Source organism: Apostichopus japonicus, chromosome 4 (assembly GCF_037975245.1).
Source record: "Apostichopus japonicus isolate 1M-3 chromosome 4, ASM3797524v1, whole genome shotgun sequence".
NCBI lineage: Eukaryota > Metazoa > Echinodermata > Holothuroidea > Aspidochirotida > Stichopodidae > Apostichopus > Apostichopus japonicus.
Window position 1 is genome coordinate 18,958,272 of NC_092564.1, and position 17,239 is coordinate 18,975,510.

At 38.6% G+C, this 17,239-nt stretch overlaps 1 protein-coding gene across 1 annotated transcript in view; it reads right to left on the reverse strand.

The window, feature by feature from the left end:
* Window positions 1-14,465, reverse strand: part of LOC139966709 (dipeptidyl peptidase 9-like) — a 21,338-nt gene extending 6,873 nt beyond the window's left edge. The window contains exons 1-14 of the mRNA XM_071970007.1: window positions 14,307-14,465; window positions 13,003-13,536; window positions 12,049-12,220; window positions 10,961-11,200; window positions 9,537-9,598; window positions 8,618-8,718; window positions 8,170-8,335; window positions 5,756-5,888; window positions 5,361-5,502; window positions 4,691-4,775; window positions 3,918-4,053; window positions 2,539-2,837; window positions 1,978-2,130; window positions 1,045-1,187 (exon numbers count right to left, since the gene is read on the reverse strand). Of these exons, the coding sequence (XP_071826108.1) occupies window positions 1,045-1,187; window positions 1,978-2,130; window positions 2,539-2,837; window positions 3,918-4,053; window positions 4,691-4,775; window positions 5,361-5,502; window positions 5,756-5,888; window positions 8,170-8,335; window positions 8,618-8,718; window positions 9,537-9,598; window positions 10,961-11,200; window positions 12,049-12,220; window positions 13,003-13,527 (2,357 nt within the window). The 5' untranslated portion in view covers window positions 13,528-13,536; window positions 14,307-14,465. The remainder of the gene's footprint in view (window positions 1-1,044; window positions 1,188-1,977; window positions 2,131-2,538; window positions 2,838-3,917; window positions 4,054-4,690; window positions 4,776-5,360; window positions 5,503-5,755; window positions 5,889-8,169; window positions 8,336-8,617; window positions 8,719-9,536; window positions 9,599-10,960; window positions 11,201-12,048; window positions 12,221-13,002; window positions 13,537-14,306) is intronic.
* Window positions 14,466-17,239: the final 2,774 nt, after the last annotated feature.

Consider the following 17,239-nt stretch of genomic DNA (forward strand, 5'->3'; position numbering starts at 1 on the left):
GATACGTGTACATTTTTATGAAAACCTCATAAAACCTAATGAAACTTATACATTCATGTCATGCCAAATTTAGTACTTCAGTTCTTAGCAAACAGTTGCTTTAGCAGACCTGTTCAGCTTCATTGCCAGTAGATACTTGTACATTAGATAGAAACCTCATTAAACCTAATGAAACCTTATAAACCCTAAAAATACATGTCATGCGCCAGATTTGAGCACATCAGTTCTTAGCAAACAGTTGCTTTGCAGGTTCAACTTCATTACCAGTGGATACATATATTTTATTAAACCTTATGAAACATACATATACGCGTCATGCCATATGTTTACACTTCAGTTCTTAGCAAACAGTTGTTTTTTGCAGGTTCAGCTTTCATTGCAAGTAGATATGTGTACATTTTATTGAAACCTAATAAAACCTAACAAAACTTAATGAAACCTTATAAACCCTATATATACTGTACATGTCATGCCAGATTTCAGAACTTCAGTTCTTAGCAAACAGTTGCTTTTGCATGTTAAGCTTTCATTACCAGTAGATATGCATAAACACACACTGGTTTTGGTTTCTTTGATATAAAAACCACTCAAGCTCTTTTGAAAACCAATTTGACTACTGAACTTTGACAGTTTGATGTAACAACTTTTGATTGCAGTGAAGCTAAGCCTAGCCTAATTTGACTACATTTCTTAAAGCGCATGGTCGCTTTTGCAATTCAGCTTCCACTGCAAGAATATACACATAGACAGTGGCTTGTTAACTATGCAATTAAAATAATGTCCAAAACAGACATCTAAAATATTGAGAAAGTCTGTAGCTTCCTCAAACCCATATTGAATGTGTTAACTTTGACAGTTAGAACCTGACATGTTCTTATAGCAGCAGTGGTGTTAGCCTACTTTTAATTTCTGAAATAATCTTTACTATTCCACTTGAAAAGAGAAAAACAAATTCTGCTCCAAATAATGTGAGTTCCCAAGAAGTTAAGACAAAAGTAAATGCAATTTCTCTATGGCTGCAGGAGCAATCATTTAATAACTTACTCATCAGGGAACAGCTTGGTCATACTAAGCACAGAGCCCTCCTGGTATCCAGTAGCATTGTTCATGGGTGTGTCCATATATCGCTCCGTGTAACCAGTATCGTAAGAGTTCCAATTGGTTACTGGTGCTCCTACCACTGCAACCTGTAATGGAACACAAATAAATCATGCACTATCAGTCAAATCAGTTTTTTTTCACTCATCAAAACATTTTCTTAGGGGAAGGGGGAGGGGAGGGGCAAATATTTACAGTATTGTGCTATTTCATCTGTGATCCCTTCAGAAATCTAACACGGAGCTGGTGTACTGAGAATTAGATTTTACTTTAAGGTTGTTAACCCATTGTTTCATTAAATTACTAAATAGGCAAGTGGACCCCACATCTCACCCATATGTTCCTTTTCTTTCCTTGGGTGGGCAAGGGGGTGGGTGGGGGGTTACTACATCCTACGTAATATACTCCGAAGCAAAGCAATCTTTCTTACGCAAAACAAAGTGTTAACTGATATGAGCAGTGAGCAGGATTTATGATTCAAACACTAATTGATATACACATTAGACACGGCCACAGGTGCAACTGCTCTGAAAGTGTTACGAGCACAGAATAAGTTTCTTTGACTTTCTTTAAAAAAGCTCATCCTTCCAGACAAAGCAAACAGAACCTTCTTAAGGTACAAATCATATACTAGATGACAAATTTAATGCATTTTGGGTGTGGGAGGAGAAAACATGAAGCTCAGCTAAGATCACAGAGATCATGACAATGTCAATAAATATAAATATGGTTTTCATAGCCATGTGGTTTCTTAACTGCCATAGGGCCAGCAATGGATGGCAGTTCCATTAAATGGCAGTTCCATGAAAGCAAGAATGATTTAATATCAATTTCTACAGTGCTGATATATCAGCATTATGATATGATGGACGTTCCTACCTTGTACACATCTGGTTTCTTCGCAAGAGCCAAGAGGGACAGGTAACCACCATAGGACCAGCCATGGACAGCTACCCTGGATAGATCCAGGTACCCCTTTTGACCTGCAATCCACTTTAATCCTTCTACTTGGTCTTCCAGTTCACAGACACCCTACCAAATACAAAAGAAGAAAAATAAAATAAGCAATAAAAGAAAATGAAAGAATGAATGGATGAATGAATGGATGAATGAATGAATGAATGAATGAATGAATGAATGAATGAATGAATGAATGAATGAATGAATGAATTGTGACATAAACACCACTAGTATAGTAACATTTATCATACCTCCAAGTTTCTTTTCAAATTTCACAGCTTTTAGTATTTGTAAGTTAACAATGGACCATAGTGATTTGATTCAATCTGGCACAGGAGGTATACATCACACTTATAAATCATCAACTCTTATCAAAACACGAGATTACCCTCACTTCAAATGGACGGACCTGACAGGGATTAGGATTACGTTACAGACACCGGCAGGCAATACCAACACCAAGAATGAAGACTGACTCACCAACTTGTTCTTGATGTAACCCTCAAATCTAAGTCCCCTCTTCGAAGATCCTCTGTTATCGAGCATGACCACCACGTAACCTAGATGAGGGCACAGCCTCAGGGCACGCATCCCCTGGTACGAGTTACTGACCAGCTGCACCTGAGGTCCGCCGTACACGTAGTGGACCACAGGGTATTGCTTGTTGGGGTCAAAGTTCACTGGCTTGATGATCACCCCATACATCGTCTCCCGACTGGTGGGGCTCTGGTAAGAAAATATCTCGGATTCGGGTTGTTGTGGCATTGTCGACATGGTAGCTGTCGATCAGAAAGCATAGAAGTGTCATGATATTGAGATCTCCTGACACTAACACAAGGAGGAAGACTCACTGTCACTGATGATAAATTATTCATATACTTCAAGAATTAAAAAAAATGGTTCAAAACTAGACAACTTGATCAAGGTGTCACTGAAAATAGACTCCAAGCAATGAAAACAATTTTACATTCTGACAAAAATATGCTTTCTCATATTTGAACACATTTTTCAGAGAGTCTGAAAGAATTCACATGGATTCCCTTTATAATATCGCTCCTGGGAGGGATCATCCAGTTGGAGATGACGTGTGATGAACGAATATCTCACTGCTACGAGAGACCTCAATTCTATATCACAATTCCTGAATCATCCAGTGGGAGGTGATGTGTGATGAATCATGAACGAATATATCACTGCTACGAGAGACCTCAATTCTATATCCTAATTCATTAATCATTCAGTCCAACAGGTAGCGGTTAACTTAAAATTCGAATACTAGATAGTTTTGAGGCTGCTGAAAGATATAAATAGTAATCTTTGATCCGTTATTTCTTTAATATGTGTGTGAACAAAAGGCCAAATTTCTCTGAGAATCCCTTTTTCTGCTACTTCCTAATTTGTATCAAAATGAAACTGGTTTTACATGGTATGGACATAAACTGAACCTTCTGACTAGAACCCCACTATCAGCAAACAAATGGTTACACAGGAGACTTCACCACCAACGAAACAGCTGGATAGGCCCAGTCTGGTTACAACGAAGGATAAGGGTTCCTGTGTGTCGGTAGTTCGAAGCCCATTCTAGCCGAAAAAATGTCCACACGCCCACAAAACTTGACATTAATATCTATAAGCAGATCTTAGAGAGCTTTTCCATGCAAGGTACTATTTATCAAAATTACTAGGTTATGAAATTTGATTTATAGTGATATATTTAAGTAAAAATATATCCGAGAACAACATGGGAAAGCTGTATGTTTGTCTCCCTCAGTTGTCCTCACAGTCATCAGACCCATTCACACTCTATGCCAAGTGTGTATGCAGAAGTGAGGGCATTTTGCTCTTTAAAAATCACTTACTTGATAAATGCATCAGCTTGGAGATATCATGGCAAGTTACAGATACCGGTTGTTGACAGGTAACCTCCAATTGCACAATCTTACAGAACTGTGCCGTGGTCAGATTGCTCATGTTGTAGACTAAGTACGTAAAATCCTGAAAGTGATAAGACAAGAGTTAGGAACGGTCGACCAGCTGTGACTAGAAGCTCACTTCTATGGTTATGTGGGCCTAAATAACCACTGAAAGGTTGGTATTATTATATCAAAGGCAACCACAGTATTAAAAGAGCCTGCAGTGCTGTACATAGAAATTCTTTCAAAGTTGTCTCATTTTTTATTTTTATTTCTCCATGATGGTTACTTTGATTGATTGTTTCTTCATTAGTCATTGAACTCTGGACTTTATGATTACATATCCTTTAGTTACTTATTTAGTTTTTTTAAATCATCTTTGGAGAACTAAACTGTAGAAGAAAATCCATTAATACTATTGCTGAAGCATATCTGCTCTGCCCATCCCCATTACACTTTTGGACAGACACATTCACAAACGCTTCCTGACAACACTTGGCAGAAAATGATATCTATATAGCAACATATTCTTTTTAAGATGTCATTTTCTTTGTTTTACTAATAATTGCAGATACTTTGCAGAAAATTGTTATTCCTCCTCAAATATCTCTGTAGCAGCCTTAGTGAGAACAACCAATATGGCACAGATATTGAAGAAAGTTATAGCTGTAGGTGGACAGAAGTTAAGTTTTAAAAACAGAAATGATGTTTCTACATACTGGACTGAATTGAGCATCGTGGATGTTGAAACCAGGTGGAGTCAAACGTATAGGCTTTTGTGGGTCTGTGTAAGAGATGACATATCTGTAAGAGCAGAAAAAGACATGTTAATATATAACAATAAACAAGCTACATACTACTGTACAAGAAAAACAAAGATGAAGAGACCTTTTCTATTCCCGCATAGGAATGACATTTTTAATAGAGGTAGGAGAGGAGAGTTAAGGAGAGAGGAAGATGGTGGGAGGAGAGAGAAATTGTTTTTATTTTTATAGTTGTATATGTAACATGTATTCTGTATATATACTACGCTCACTGTTCACCTGTTTAAGGTTCTCATGAACATTTACCAAAGACTAACTTTAAAATGTTAAAGATATGGTTGACTTCAAAGTAAATGGGTAAGATTAAAACTACACAAGTTTGGTCGCCATGTTTTGCGACTTTCCTAGCAATATATATATTTTTTTAGATAAAATAGTTCATACTGTTGCTCCTGAAGGTGAAATGCATTGCTATAAAGAACGATGGTATAATGTATTTGATACACCATGCAAGGAACACTCTGTGTCCATGGTCTGGTCGATCAGAAAGACGGGTGAGGTCTTAGATCTTTAATCCTCGCAACAAACGTCCACTTCATGTTGAAAAATAGTCGGTAATACTTACATATGTTCCTCTAATGGAGTGTCATGGAGGGCCTTGTAATATACCAGCTGCTTAGCTTCATCGACCCAGAGTTGCTTGGGGAGGACCTCCGCCTCTTGGTGGGTCAACTGGTGGAACTTCAGGAGGCCTGGCTTGAGATTACCTGGTAGAAATAGACAAGAAGGACGGGGATATAAAAAACAAATTGAAAGGGAAATTAAATGTACACAATGTACACAATGCAACAACTCTTACTAAGATGAATTTAATATGGACCCTTTCAAGACAATTTGTAAATCTGCAAATTTTACTTAGTTTTTCATATTTTGCTTAAAATGATCAGATCTGGAAATCAGTTGTCAGATGTCACAAGGCTGTAAAATAAGGAGAGTTAACGTGGAGGTGTGAAAACCTACCTGGGACCATTTCAGCTTTTTGTAACTGGGCAGTTATGTAATAGAGTTGTCTGATACAGGTGGCTTCCGACGCCCAGAGGAAACTGATCTCTTCTGGGTTGGTTTGCGGAAAGAAGTGGAGACAATCGTGGACCTACAAAATGAATTAGAGGGCATATCATTTTGAATGAGAAATACATAATTGTTTTATCACCGATGGGAAACAAAATGTCTCAACTGCAGGAGTATTAAATGTCCTTAAACAGGTGATCACAGGGTATCATTAAGTCACTTAACAGTGCTGATAAAGATAAATGATACCTGTTAACAGGTCTCATTGATCTAAAGCAAACAATGGCAAAACAATACACATAGATTTTGACCCACTCCTTATTATCACAGCTAGGGTATAAATTTAAGGTTATATCCAAAGGAAAAAAAAGTTTCCAACTTTCCATAAACCACAGAGAGCATATTCTATGCATATATCCTTCACACAGACAGGAACATTTACTTTCAGCATTTGCCAGTGACGATGTGGATAATTTGAGAATGAACCGACATGGATGAAACACGGTCAATGCAAACATAAAAATTAATTTACTAATACCAAACGAAAAAGATGAAAATTAAATTTCTAAGGTTTAAATATATATATTAGTTTCTCATCTTCATGTACTCCACAGTTTAAAAGTGAAGGACAAAAGGAAAGAACATTCTTGAAACCTTTTCAGAAAATTATTGAAACCCTTTGCATAAAGTTTTGAGTTATAGCTTGCAGTACAGTACTGTACAGTGACTCCATCAGCCATCTTGTTTGATGATGATTATTGGTGGTATCTAACCACTAATTTAGCAGTCCTAAATGAACCAGAAAAATAAGCATGGGCATCAAGAAGTAGGCTTTTACAGATCTTCCTGTTCATGTAATCACTCACTTCAAAGACTTTTAAATGGGACTTTGTACCTTTCTCAGTTCAATGGAAACATGCCTGATCATTTGATCAAATTTCGGTGTAGATTAACGGTGTAGATAAGTAGATTGAGGGTAAGGAAGGAGGATAGAGTTGAGTGTGCATCCTCTGTGGCTTTTATGTGCACCTCACTGAGTTACACATAAAAACCACCACTACAACATTTCATTGGGAGAAGGATAGACAAGGTACCATTGAAGGGAAAACTCGTGGCTTTTATGTGCACCTCACTGAGTTACACATAAGAACCACCACTTCAACATTTCATAGGGAGAAGGATAGATAAGGTACCAAAGGGAAAACCCTGTGGCTTATATGTGCACCTCACTGAGTTACACATCAAAACCACCACTACAACATTACATAGGGAGAAGGATAGACAAGGTACCAAAGGGAAAACTCTGTGGCTTTTATGTGCACCTCACTGAGTTACACATAAAACCCACCACTACAACATTACATAGGGAGAAGGATAGATAAGGTACCAAAGGGAAAACTCTGTGGCTTTTATGTGCACCTTACTGAGTTACACATCAAAACCACCACTTCAACATTACATAGGGAGAAGGATAGACAAGGTACCAAAGGGAAAACTGTGGCTTTTATGTGCACCTTACTGAGTTACACATAAAAACCACCACTACAACATTTCATAGGGAGTAGGATAGATAAGGTACCAAAGGGAAAACTCTGTGGCTTTTATGTGCACCTCACTGAGTTACACATAAAAACCACCACTCCAACATTTCATAGGGAGAAGGATAGATAAGGTACAAAAGGGAAAACTCTGTGGCTTTTATGTGCACCTCACTGAGTTACACATAAAAACCACCACTACAACATTTCATAGGGAGAAGGATAGACAAGGTAACAAAGGGAAAACTCTGTGGCTTTTATGTGCACCTCACTGAGTTACACATAAAAACCACCACTCCAACATTTCATAGGGAGTAGGATAGATAAGGTACGAAAGGGAAGCCTTAAATAGCTCGGCATCATGCCTGATCAAAGATCAATTAAGCTGGTTTACTTGAGGTAAACAATTTTGCGATAAATGATGCAGATTGAGCAGATAAGAACACCAGGAAATGGCTGAGTGTTCATCTTCTCTGGCTTTATGCAATAAGCCATTGACATTTTGACTTAACGTGATAAAACGCTCCACATGTTGTAACGAGCGGAATGGATGTGGACATGTCTTAGTGCAAATATTCCAAGGGGACTTTGGCCTGTCTCATTCTGATTACACCATGCCTGGTTATTTAATCAAATTGGCATGCTTTACCATACATTAACAGTTTTGAGATGACTGCGACAGATTACTGGCATTAAACAGTGGACACAGTGAGTGTAAACTAACCCCCCTCATTAACAGGGAGCTGTTACAAATACGGTCGGTCGCCCACGCAACGCAAGTTTGCTACAGAATGTGTTTTTTTCGGGGGTATTCAAATGACTTACATTTATCCATATATCTGAGTGTTCTTCATAAATCACATAGACAGTGGGATCTGACGAGACCTCCATCGGATCGTTCAGAAAGAAATCCTCCGGCACGAAACTCGTCAGGGGTATCAGAACCAACGAAGTCGACTGTTGGCTCCTGTTGAGGAGCTGAGCCCAGATGCTGATAAAGAGATGCAGAGAAAACCAAAAAACAACCTTTGTCAGTTAAAAGGTGTCCCAGAAGTTTACAAAAATATTAAAATACTCAAATATCATTTTTTTGTCAGTAAAAAGTTTGAATAGAAGGATTAAAGTTAGAATAATGACAGATCGAAGCTATTTGTGTGCTTCCGTCCCAATTTTTTTCCGGTTTTTTTTTCCCCCCCCCCCTGATTTCTTCTTTTTTCCTGTCATGGAGCCAAACAATTTTCAATGCAAGACCTGAATAACAGATATGACTTACAACTTGCCATCAGGTGTCCAGTCAATTCGAGTGATGTATTCCATCCATGGGAAGATAGACTGTAGTTCCTCTAACAATCTCTTCCAAACCATGTTGCAAATCTGGAGGGCATCGAACAAACATTATAACCGTCGAAGAAGAAGAAGAAGAAGAAGAAGAAGAAGAAACTTTCATTCATTTCATTTATTTACCATTTCGTCAGTATGTACACAAAATTACAAAAAAATGTATGACAGAAATGGACTGACTGTACTCAATTCAGAAACATATATCGGAAAGGTTGCATATTGCTTGCTCTATAAATTAATACATGTGACCCCACTAAACTTATTCCCTTGTTTCTGTCTTTCTTCCTCCCATCGCTAACCGTAAGATATAGAGCGACATAATTCTCGCATTGCTGGAAACAAGTCAACTTTGAATGGCTGGTGTTTTTAACATTTTCTGATTGAGTCAAGAGCCAAAGTTTTGAACCCTTTTTATTGTGTCATTGCTTGGCACTGTCATGAGAACATAAGGTACTTAATACAACTATAGAAAGGTCTTCTTAAGAAGAGTTATTGAAGATCTTTTTTTTTTTCAACTAATCCGAATACTCTTTTATTGATAGTAATATGTAAGTAGCAGACAGTTTCTGCATTGTTATACAGGTAAACAAAAGTGCTCTCTACCAGAAAGATCAAAACTTGAGTCGTAAGCATATATGACGTATTTCACAAACGCAATCTATTCTGTCATGTAATACTGGTGTGCATGAAGCACCGGACAAAAACACTACGACTATAAGAATTAACACCAGGAACAAAATACGATTGGTGAGAAATTTCTACCAAAACATCGATTAAAGATAAGAACAGACCAAGAGCGCTACAAAAGAAAAACTAAATCGTTACCCGCAAGTTGGTGCTCATCTACTTACGTTGCCTTCTTCATTTATTTCAAATTCTACCATCTTTAGGGTAACTTTAGCATTGCTGGTACCTACATAAAGAAATGGAAAAACACAGAGTTTGTTATATAAGAATCTTAATTCCTTTGAAAGCCATGACCGAGAGAAATAATTCCTCCATCTAATCTCCATCACTATGACTCTTCACATTTGGGGGGGGGGGTTGGGGGGAGGGGAGCAGTTGCCAATGGACCAGATCATAACTTTGTAAGAATTTGAATAGAATTCACAACCATCTTTGATTAAAATATTTCCTGTTTATCATGGAGGGTTATGCTGTGCCTCAACCACTCTAACTTTTGTTGTTCAGTTGTTTTTTTCCCCCGCCTTCTTTATCACTTTGTTGATGCGACTAACTACAGTAGATGCCATTTGACAAAGGCATATATACTGTATATATAAAATATCACTAGCAAGGTAACAAGCAAAGTCCTTCACAACACAGATTTACATAACAGACTATCTATTGTTAAGAAACATCCTTGCCCCGTTGTTTTTCTTGGTGCCCCACGTTGTTGTGACATCTTTCCCAGCGCTTCCCTGCAGCCCATAAATTGCTAAGGCCTAAAACTCCCGTATACATACATGCTGTCTGGTGATGAATGATAAAACTGCACATTGACTGATTGGATTTGTATTGATTGTACATTCACTGCAAGTTAGTAAAGAATGGCACACGCACATTTATCATTACAAATCACCACACGACAGGGAGGGAATTTAATATCAGATTCCATCGGGAAAAAGTAATTAATTATATATATATGTATATATATATGTGTGTGTGTGTGTGTTGAGACTAGTTGAGACTGGTGGAACACTACTGTAGTAGTTGTTAGTCAGAGTTTCACGCATTGAGCGATCATCAGACAACTGAAGTCTATATATATATAGAACAGTGATAAAACTTCCAGCCCTCCGCGGGATTTGAACCAGGCCTCCCGCTTTATATGCGAACACCCTAACCACTAGGCTATGGACGCTGATTCCAGAGGTTCGAAACCGGTAGGGAAGGTCGCAATTCCACTGTAGGCGTTTGTCACCTGTATCGAACAATGCTAGTTCTGTTAAATTGGTAACATATTTGCCTTACTCTAGAGATCAAACATGATGCTTAACAACTCGAAATCATTTGTGATTCCTAAAGCCGGATCTCAAAAAAGATACTTTGAACAGACTTTTGCTAATGAAATGGAATGGAATGGAATGAAATGAAATGGGAGGTAAACGACAAAGGCAAATGAATATATATCAATGAAAACATAATGAGTCGGAAATCCAGAACTTATACATATATATATATATATATATATATATCCAGGTAATTAAGAATGATATCAAAGTTGCAATCAAATAACCATGACAAGATTGATTTAGCGTAGCGGATGGCTTACCTGCCCTGGGGTACCTGAAATAGTCAGCGTTGTCATTGAAACCTTGGTGGTTGATATGCATGAGTTCCACCTCGCCCTCGTCGACCTCCTCGTAGAGTATGCGGTGGACCTTTTTGCCCCCGCTGCCGTCGGCGCCGTTCGCAGGCTGCCACCAGTAGCCAGAGTAACGATCAAACTCCTCCTGGATGATGTAACTGGCCACGCCCGCACTCTTTGGATCTTTGGCAGGGTTTGGCAGTCCTGTGTAAAACAAGTATCAGGACAGTTGAGGGGGAAATATGTTGTGTTTAGTGTTCGACCGATAATCGGTTAGACAATCGGCATCAGGCCGATTATCAGACAATTGGTAAATAATCGGCATCGGCAAAATCCATTGTGCTACCGATTATATGAAACCGATTATTACGTTTCACATAAAGGATTGTATTTTCCGCGCTTTTGATTCACCACAACCACAACGGGAGAAAAATTTAGATCATTCGATTCCACGCTATTCATAGCCGAGGAAGGTGCACTAATCTACAGTGTAACGGTATCGCAAGTTCCTCATGCGAGTTTGTACTAATGCTGTTCGATATACTATCCAGTTTTGGCAGTTAACATTATATAGTATATCAGCGATAAGCTTAGGGGGCGACGTAATTATTTTATTTTCACTTAGCTTCTTGCATCTAACAAAACCTCCTGTTAAGAAAGATTAATTGTCTCGACTCAATATAAAAACCAAATCAATATACTTTTGAACCACTTTGGCCGTTTCACCGTAGGTGAAAACTGAAAAGTGAAAACAATAACATTAGGCTTTGTTCATTGTGAGTTCTACATACATTAGGCTAGTCTGGGTGAAGAATGTTGAGCTTCATAACTGTTCAGTGTGAAACTGCGCACAAGATTTTACAAATGGCATAAAATAATGAAATCAAGGCGCCAATTACTGCTAAATACGTACTGGAGCGGTGAGAGAGAGGATAGGTTGCAAGCGCAAACAAGCTGAGCTACACTTACCCATTAGACCCATTTTAAGGTTTTCTTAAGTCAAGGTTCATTAATTCATATACAAATTTGATGTGATAAAAGGGGTCTCCTACCAGTATGGGCATATGTCAACTGAGTGTCCTCCGAAGTTTGTACATTCGTCACCCAAATGTTCTTGTCGTGTATGAAAGCGATGAGGTCACTGTCCGAGGGACACAACTTGCAATCTATTCTCGTTCCTGTGATGCTGTATGAAATGATCTCGCGTGGTCGAACAGGTTGATGCTGCAGAGTAAAAAAAAAAGAAGAGTAAAAAAAAGAATAAACTGGTTGTTTTTTCCCCTTTTTCTTTGTAGAGAAAGAATGCATACATATTGAGTACTGTCTCTTTGCAGACATCCACGTTGACTCAATTTTTACTTGAAAATAGTTTTGTTTTATGCGAATAATGCACTTTCTTGAACAAGAAAACTAGAAGTGTCCAAGAAGATTGCTTGCACATGTACGAAAAAATCACTTGTAGAGAAAGTCTTTCCAATGTATACAGCAAATATCAGAACTAACTAGAAGTCTGGTCATTCTATTTCTGTAAATCCACCGGGATGCTCTTACACACTGTATGGTAGCAGGACTACTGTATGTCCTGGGAAATCTAAGTCCAAAGCTACACAGGGAATGAGAGTGTGTAATGGAGGAAGAAAAGGTAAGATACAGTAGATACAAGCATTAGACATAAAAGGAACAAAAATATTATAATTTCTGCATGGAACCTTAAAACATGTTCTTTTACAACCACTGTGCACAAGTTGAAAAGAGCCATGAATGCTAGAGGTTTTGGCATTAAACTAAATAGTGATGGCAATACTCCAAGTGCTGAAACCTCACACATCCCTGAGAAAGAGTCATGGATGCCTCCTAGAACATCAAAAAAAGAAAGTGAGGCAACAAATCTATATGCCACAGTACCTCTTGCTTAATTTTCTTAAATCAATTGACAATTTTCACAATAAAAGGTAGTTTGAATGTCAGTGAATTTGGGAATATGGTTCTACAGGACATCGCCTTACCTCAAACTTTGTATCTGTGCAAGTAAATACACTACCACATGCTTGGAAGAGGAATTTGCTGCTCGGTCTGTGATACTCGTATGCGGTTATGCCTAAGGAACCTAACCTTTTACGTTCCCGTAAAAGCTGTTCCTCTTTAGAGAACCCGCTGGAGAAGAACAAACCGCGAAACGAAACAAGGAGAGGTTTCCAATTTGCTGAACGTTGTTCGTCTGTTAAATCTCCCTCTAGCTCATCTCCATGAATCACATCATCTAAATTTGTGTAAAGGAGAGTGTTTTCCCTGTTGCCAGGAGGAACCCCCAGAAAGTACAATCTTGTTGTCTTCTTGCCGTCAACTTCCTTTTGGACAAATGTGAATTCGACTGGAACTCTGTTAGCTAGAGATGTTTGCTGTCTCCGTGTAGAATTCACCAAATTCTTTAGCTCCGTCCAACTCTTCTTTCTCTGTTTACTCTCCTTTGGCTTCAAGATGTGCTTTTCCTCCGACAATTGTGAGGTACAAGTCGTTGGCCCTGTGGCCATTCTGAAATCCTGTAAAAAAAAAAATTTATAACCGTTTAGGGGAATAATCCTCTTAATCAGCACATATGAAGTAATGATCTATTTCTTGCAAGGAAGTCAATATGGGTCAATTAAAAAGGAGTGTTGCAATTGCTTCTTATTGGCTTATTGGGTGTGGCTCCATGAGAAGCTTCCCTAAGACAATGAGATTCATTTTGGAAAAGTCTTGAAAATGACATTTCATTCTTATTCTTGTAGGAAATTTAAGTGAATACCATTCATTGTTATGTACAGTACTTGCAACTAAGTGAACATTATATATTTTTACAGTGAATTACCCCATTTGGAAACTTTGAAACACCTCACAGTCACAGCTTGAACTTTCATCATAATCTTTGAATCATAGCTTTCAGAATACTAGTCCTACGTTGTTAGTTTGGAACTTTGGATTGGCAGTTCTTACCATGGCATAGGCCTATGCAATTTTAGTACAATATTGAGCCATTGACACCTGTGACATGTAATATCAATCAGAATACCAGGTATAGCCTAATTCATTTTGGCGAAAGTAACTAAGTTGTATGAGACCTGCTAACTAGCGTTTGCCTGTAACAACAGAATAACAGTAAATGGGCCTAAGCCTACAATGACCTATGTTAGGCTAGACTGTACGCACAACTTACAAAAAAACCTACACTCAAACGATGATTTGACTTAGTAACAACAACATTAATTGAACCATCATCCTTGATATCAGTAATGATAACAAGAAATATCACATCATGCAGAAAGTTGCAAACCTGTAGAAATTGGAAATTTGAGCAAACCGGTGTTTTCAACAGCGAACCGTAATATCACACAGGGAAGAATAGGTTATGCTTAAATCTACACTGCATGCACAGTACTTTAAAAGTAATATACGGATGCTACTACTACTGTATAATACTTCTTCTTCATCAGCTGTGCAGTTTGAGTACATTTAAATTTAAAGGCCTGCAGTACTGAGGCAGTAGTAGGCCAGCTACTACCCCAAAGATACGAATTAGCCCACTGAAATTGTTAGAAGTTTTTGCAAATCCTTTTCAAGAGGGATAACTAAAGGAAAAGGGTGGGAGTTAAATGTTTGTTGAATGTTCAACATTGTTTCGCTTTAGCGAACACTGGGAATATATAAAATATTATTGATAGATAACAGAGAAAATGCTAACATTAATCTTGGTTTGTAGAAGTTACAGTTGCGTAAATGGAACTTTTCTCTGAAACTTTCGGCTAATTTAAATAAAACAACGTAACGTTGGTTCGAAATTTCAACAAAGATTCCAGAATTTTCGACTTTCAATACCCATTTTTAGGTATTTTTTTAATACTTCACTGTGATCAAGAGTTTGGCATTTGCTTCAATTGAAGTTCCGACCCTTTAATCTCAAAATGTCCACTTAATTTCTATACAAAATTCGAAATTGAGATATCTTGAATATTAAAAAGATGTTGAAAACTTCTGCAAGAGTTTAGAGGCCACTGCATTTTGAAACTTTATATAAAGACTGGCCTATCATAACTGATGAGGAGCTAGATGTGAGTCGGGGCTCAATCTAGTATGTCCCATACCGGTACGTGATATAGCCAATATACATAGGCTTTCGTGAAAGTCTCATCTTGCCTGTACAATGTAAATCGTTAATACATAGCGGAAGACAACTATATCTGCAAATGGAACTATAACCAGTACCAGGAAGCTGCTACTGTAGCAGCTCCCTGCCAGCAGTGGCGTCGCCAGACGTTTCAATCTATGGGGGCACAAGGAGCCACAGCTAGCAATTAAGGGACAATGTTTATTGTTGAATGCCGCCCTGGAGGGGGGGGGGTTAAGGGGAGGGGCGTCCCCCTTTGAGAAATTTTTGATTAATTAAGGGTCCTAATTAGATGCAATCCGGTGCTATATAAGTTTGCAACTTGAAGTAACTTTATGTTTAAAAATTTTCGGGCTTGGTCTGTCCGATATTTATTGAGGCCGATACAAATTTTGTTTGAGCATTTTTTTAACATTACAAATCGAATCTGGGGGGCATTTCGGGGAGCACGATTTTTTGGAGAGCACGTGTCCAACCAGGCCACCACTTGGCGACGCCACTGCCTGCCAGTACTATCTATGGTCGAAGTTTGGATAAAGGCGATGGCATTAGAAAGTAGCAATTATTACTTGAATCTTCGCCTTTCCTATGCAGTAAATAATTGGGCCTTCCCTTGCCCACTTCGTATACGGCCCCTCCGTTCGTAGCAAGTTGGCCCCCAGCCTGGTCCCCAAAATTGAAATAAATTTATTTATGTTCACAAAAATGAATAACTCTGATTGATTAGCAAACTTTTGTCAAAAATTAATTTTCACGGTTTCATATTTTTACCAAATTTTTGCTGCGTTTGTGAAAAATCTTCGACCTTTGCCTCATATAATATCGTCGTATTATAGTCACACCATTCTCCGTCCATCCATTGGTAACAAAACAGAGTTGCAGAAACGCATATATATATATATATATATATATATATATATATATATATATATATATATATATCAGGGGCGGATCCAGGGGGGCCCGGGGGCCCGGCCCCCCCCTTTTTGAAAATCCTGATTTTTTTTACCGCGTTCGAGGGAAAGGGCCCCATGCGTGATCAGTGGCGTAGCTACGGGGGGCCTGGGGGGCCGAGGCCCCCATGAAATAGGCTGGCCCCCCACTTGGAATGGGGTAAAAAAATGTTGTAAAAAAATAAAAATAAGTGCGATTCACTTATATTTTTTGTTCAATAATTTGGGAAATAGAGTTACACAATTATCTCGTCTGTATCTGGCAGAATAAGAAAATACAATATCTGTAGTAATCATGAGAATGGTCACACAGCATGGCATGGCAATGGTCGATGCGACGATTGCGACCATATACCACGAACCTTGTTGTGCTGCGCGATATCGATATCTGCTGAAAATATGTTCAGTGCTTCCACCTAGCGCAACAATCTATCAAAAGATTGGCTCCGTTTGTACTGAGCCGAGGTATCAGGTTTTCATATATTGCCTCGAGTCAAATGAATATATGCAGGCGCGGATCCAGGGGGTGCAGGGGGTCCGGAACCCCCTGCTCTTGGCCAAAAAAAAAAGAGAGAAAAAAGAGAGAGAAAAAATAATTAAATTAAACGCCAATTTTAAACATGTAGGACGTCAGAAAAGCGGTTATCCTCACAAGTCATCCAGGTGTGTCTTTTCTGTCAAATGAACTATAGGGTGCACGCGTGCTACACGTGCCAAAAATGCCTAACGATCTCAATTTTCAGACCGAAAAGTTTCAAACTTGAGGTGGTGTTCGAATTTTTTTGGGCGGTGAGGTTACAGAGCGGTAGGCTGCTAGGATGCGCTAAAGAATTTTTCATGAGCAAACCCCTCACCCTTCCAGAATCCTGGATCCGGCCCTGCATCAAACAGTGGTGACGGAACGGGAGGGGATTGGGGGCTAAAGGCATTATGATTTTTGTATCATCTCAACTCATCTGATATGTAATACCATATTTCATAGATTGTTTTTTTCTCATCAATTGAGAAATTGCAGACATGAGATCCATATTTTCAGGCTAGATACATGCTGCTTAGAATACTCGGGAAGTGCCGTTTCCGGCCATCTGGGGGGTTTGTAAAGCCAAAAATTTTCTTGTACGCTCCGCGCCAACCGATGATGGCGCTCCG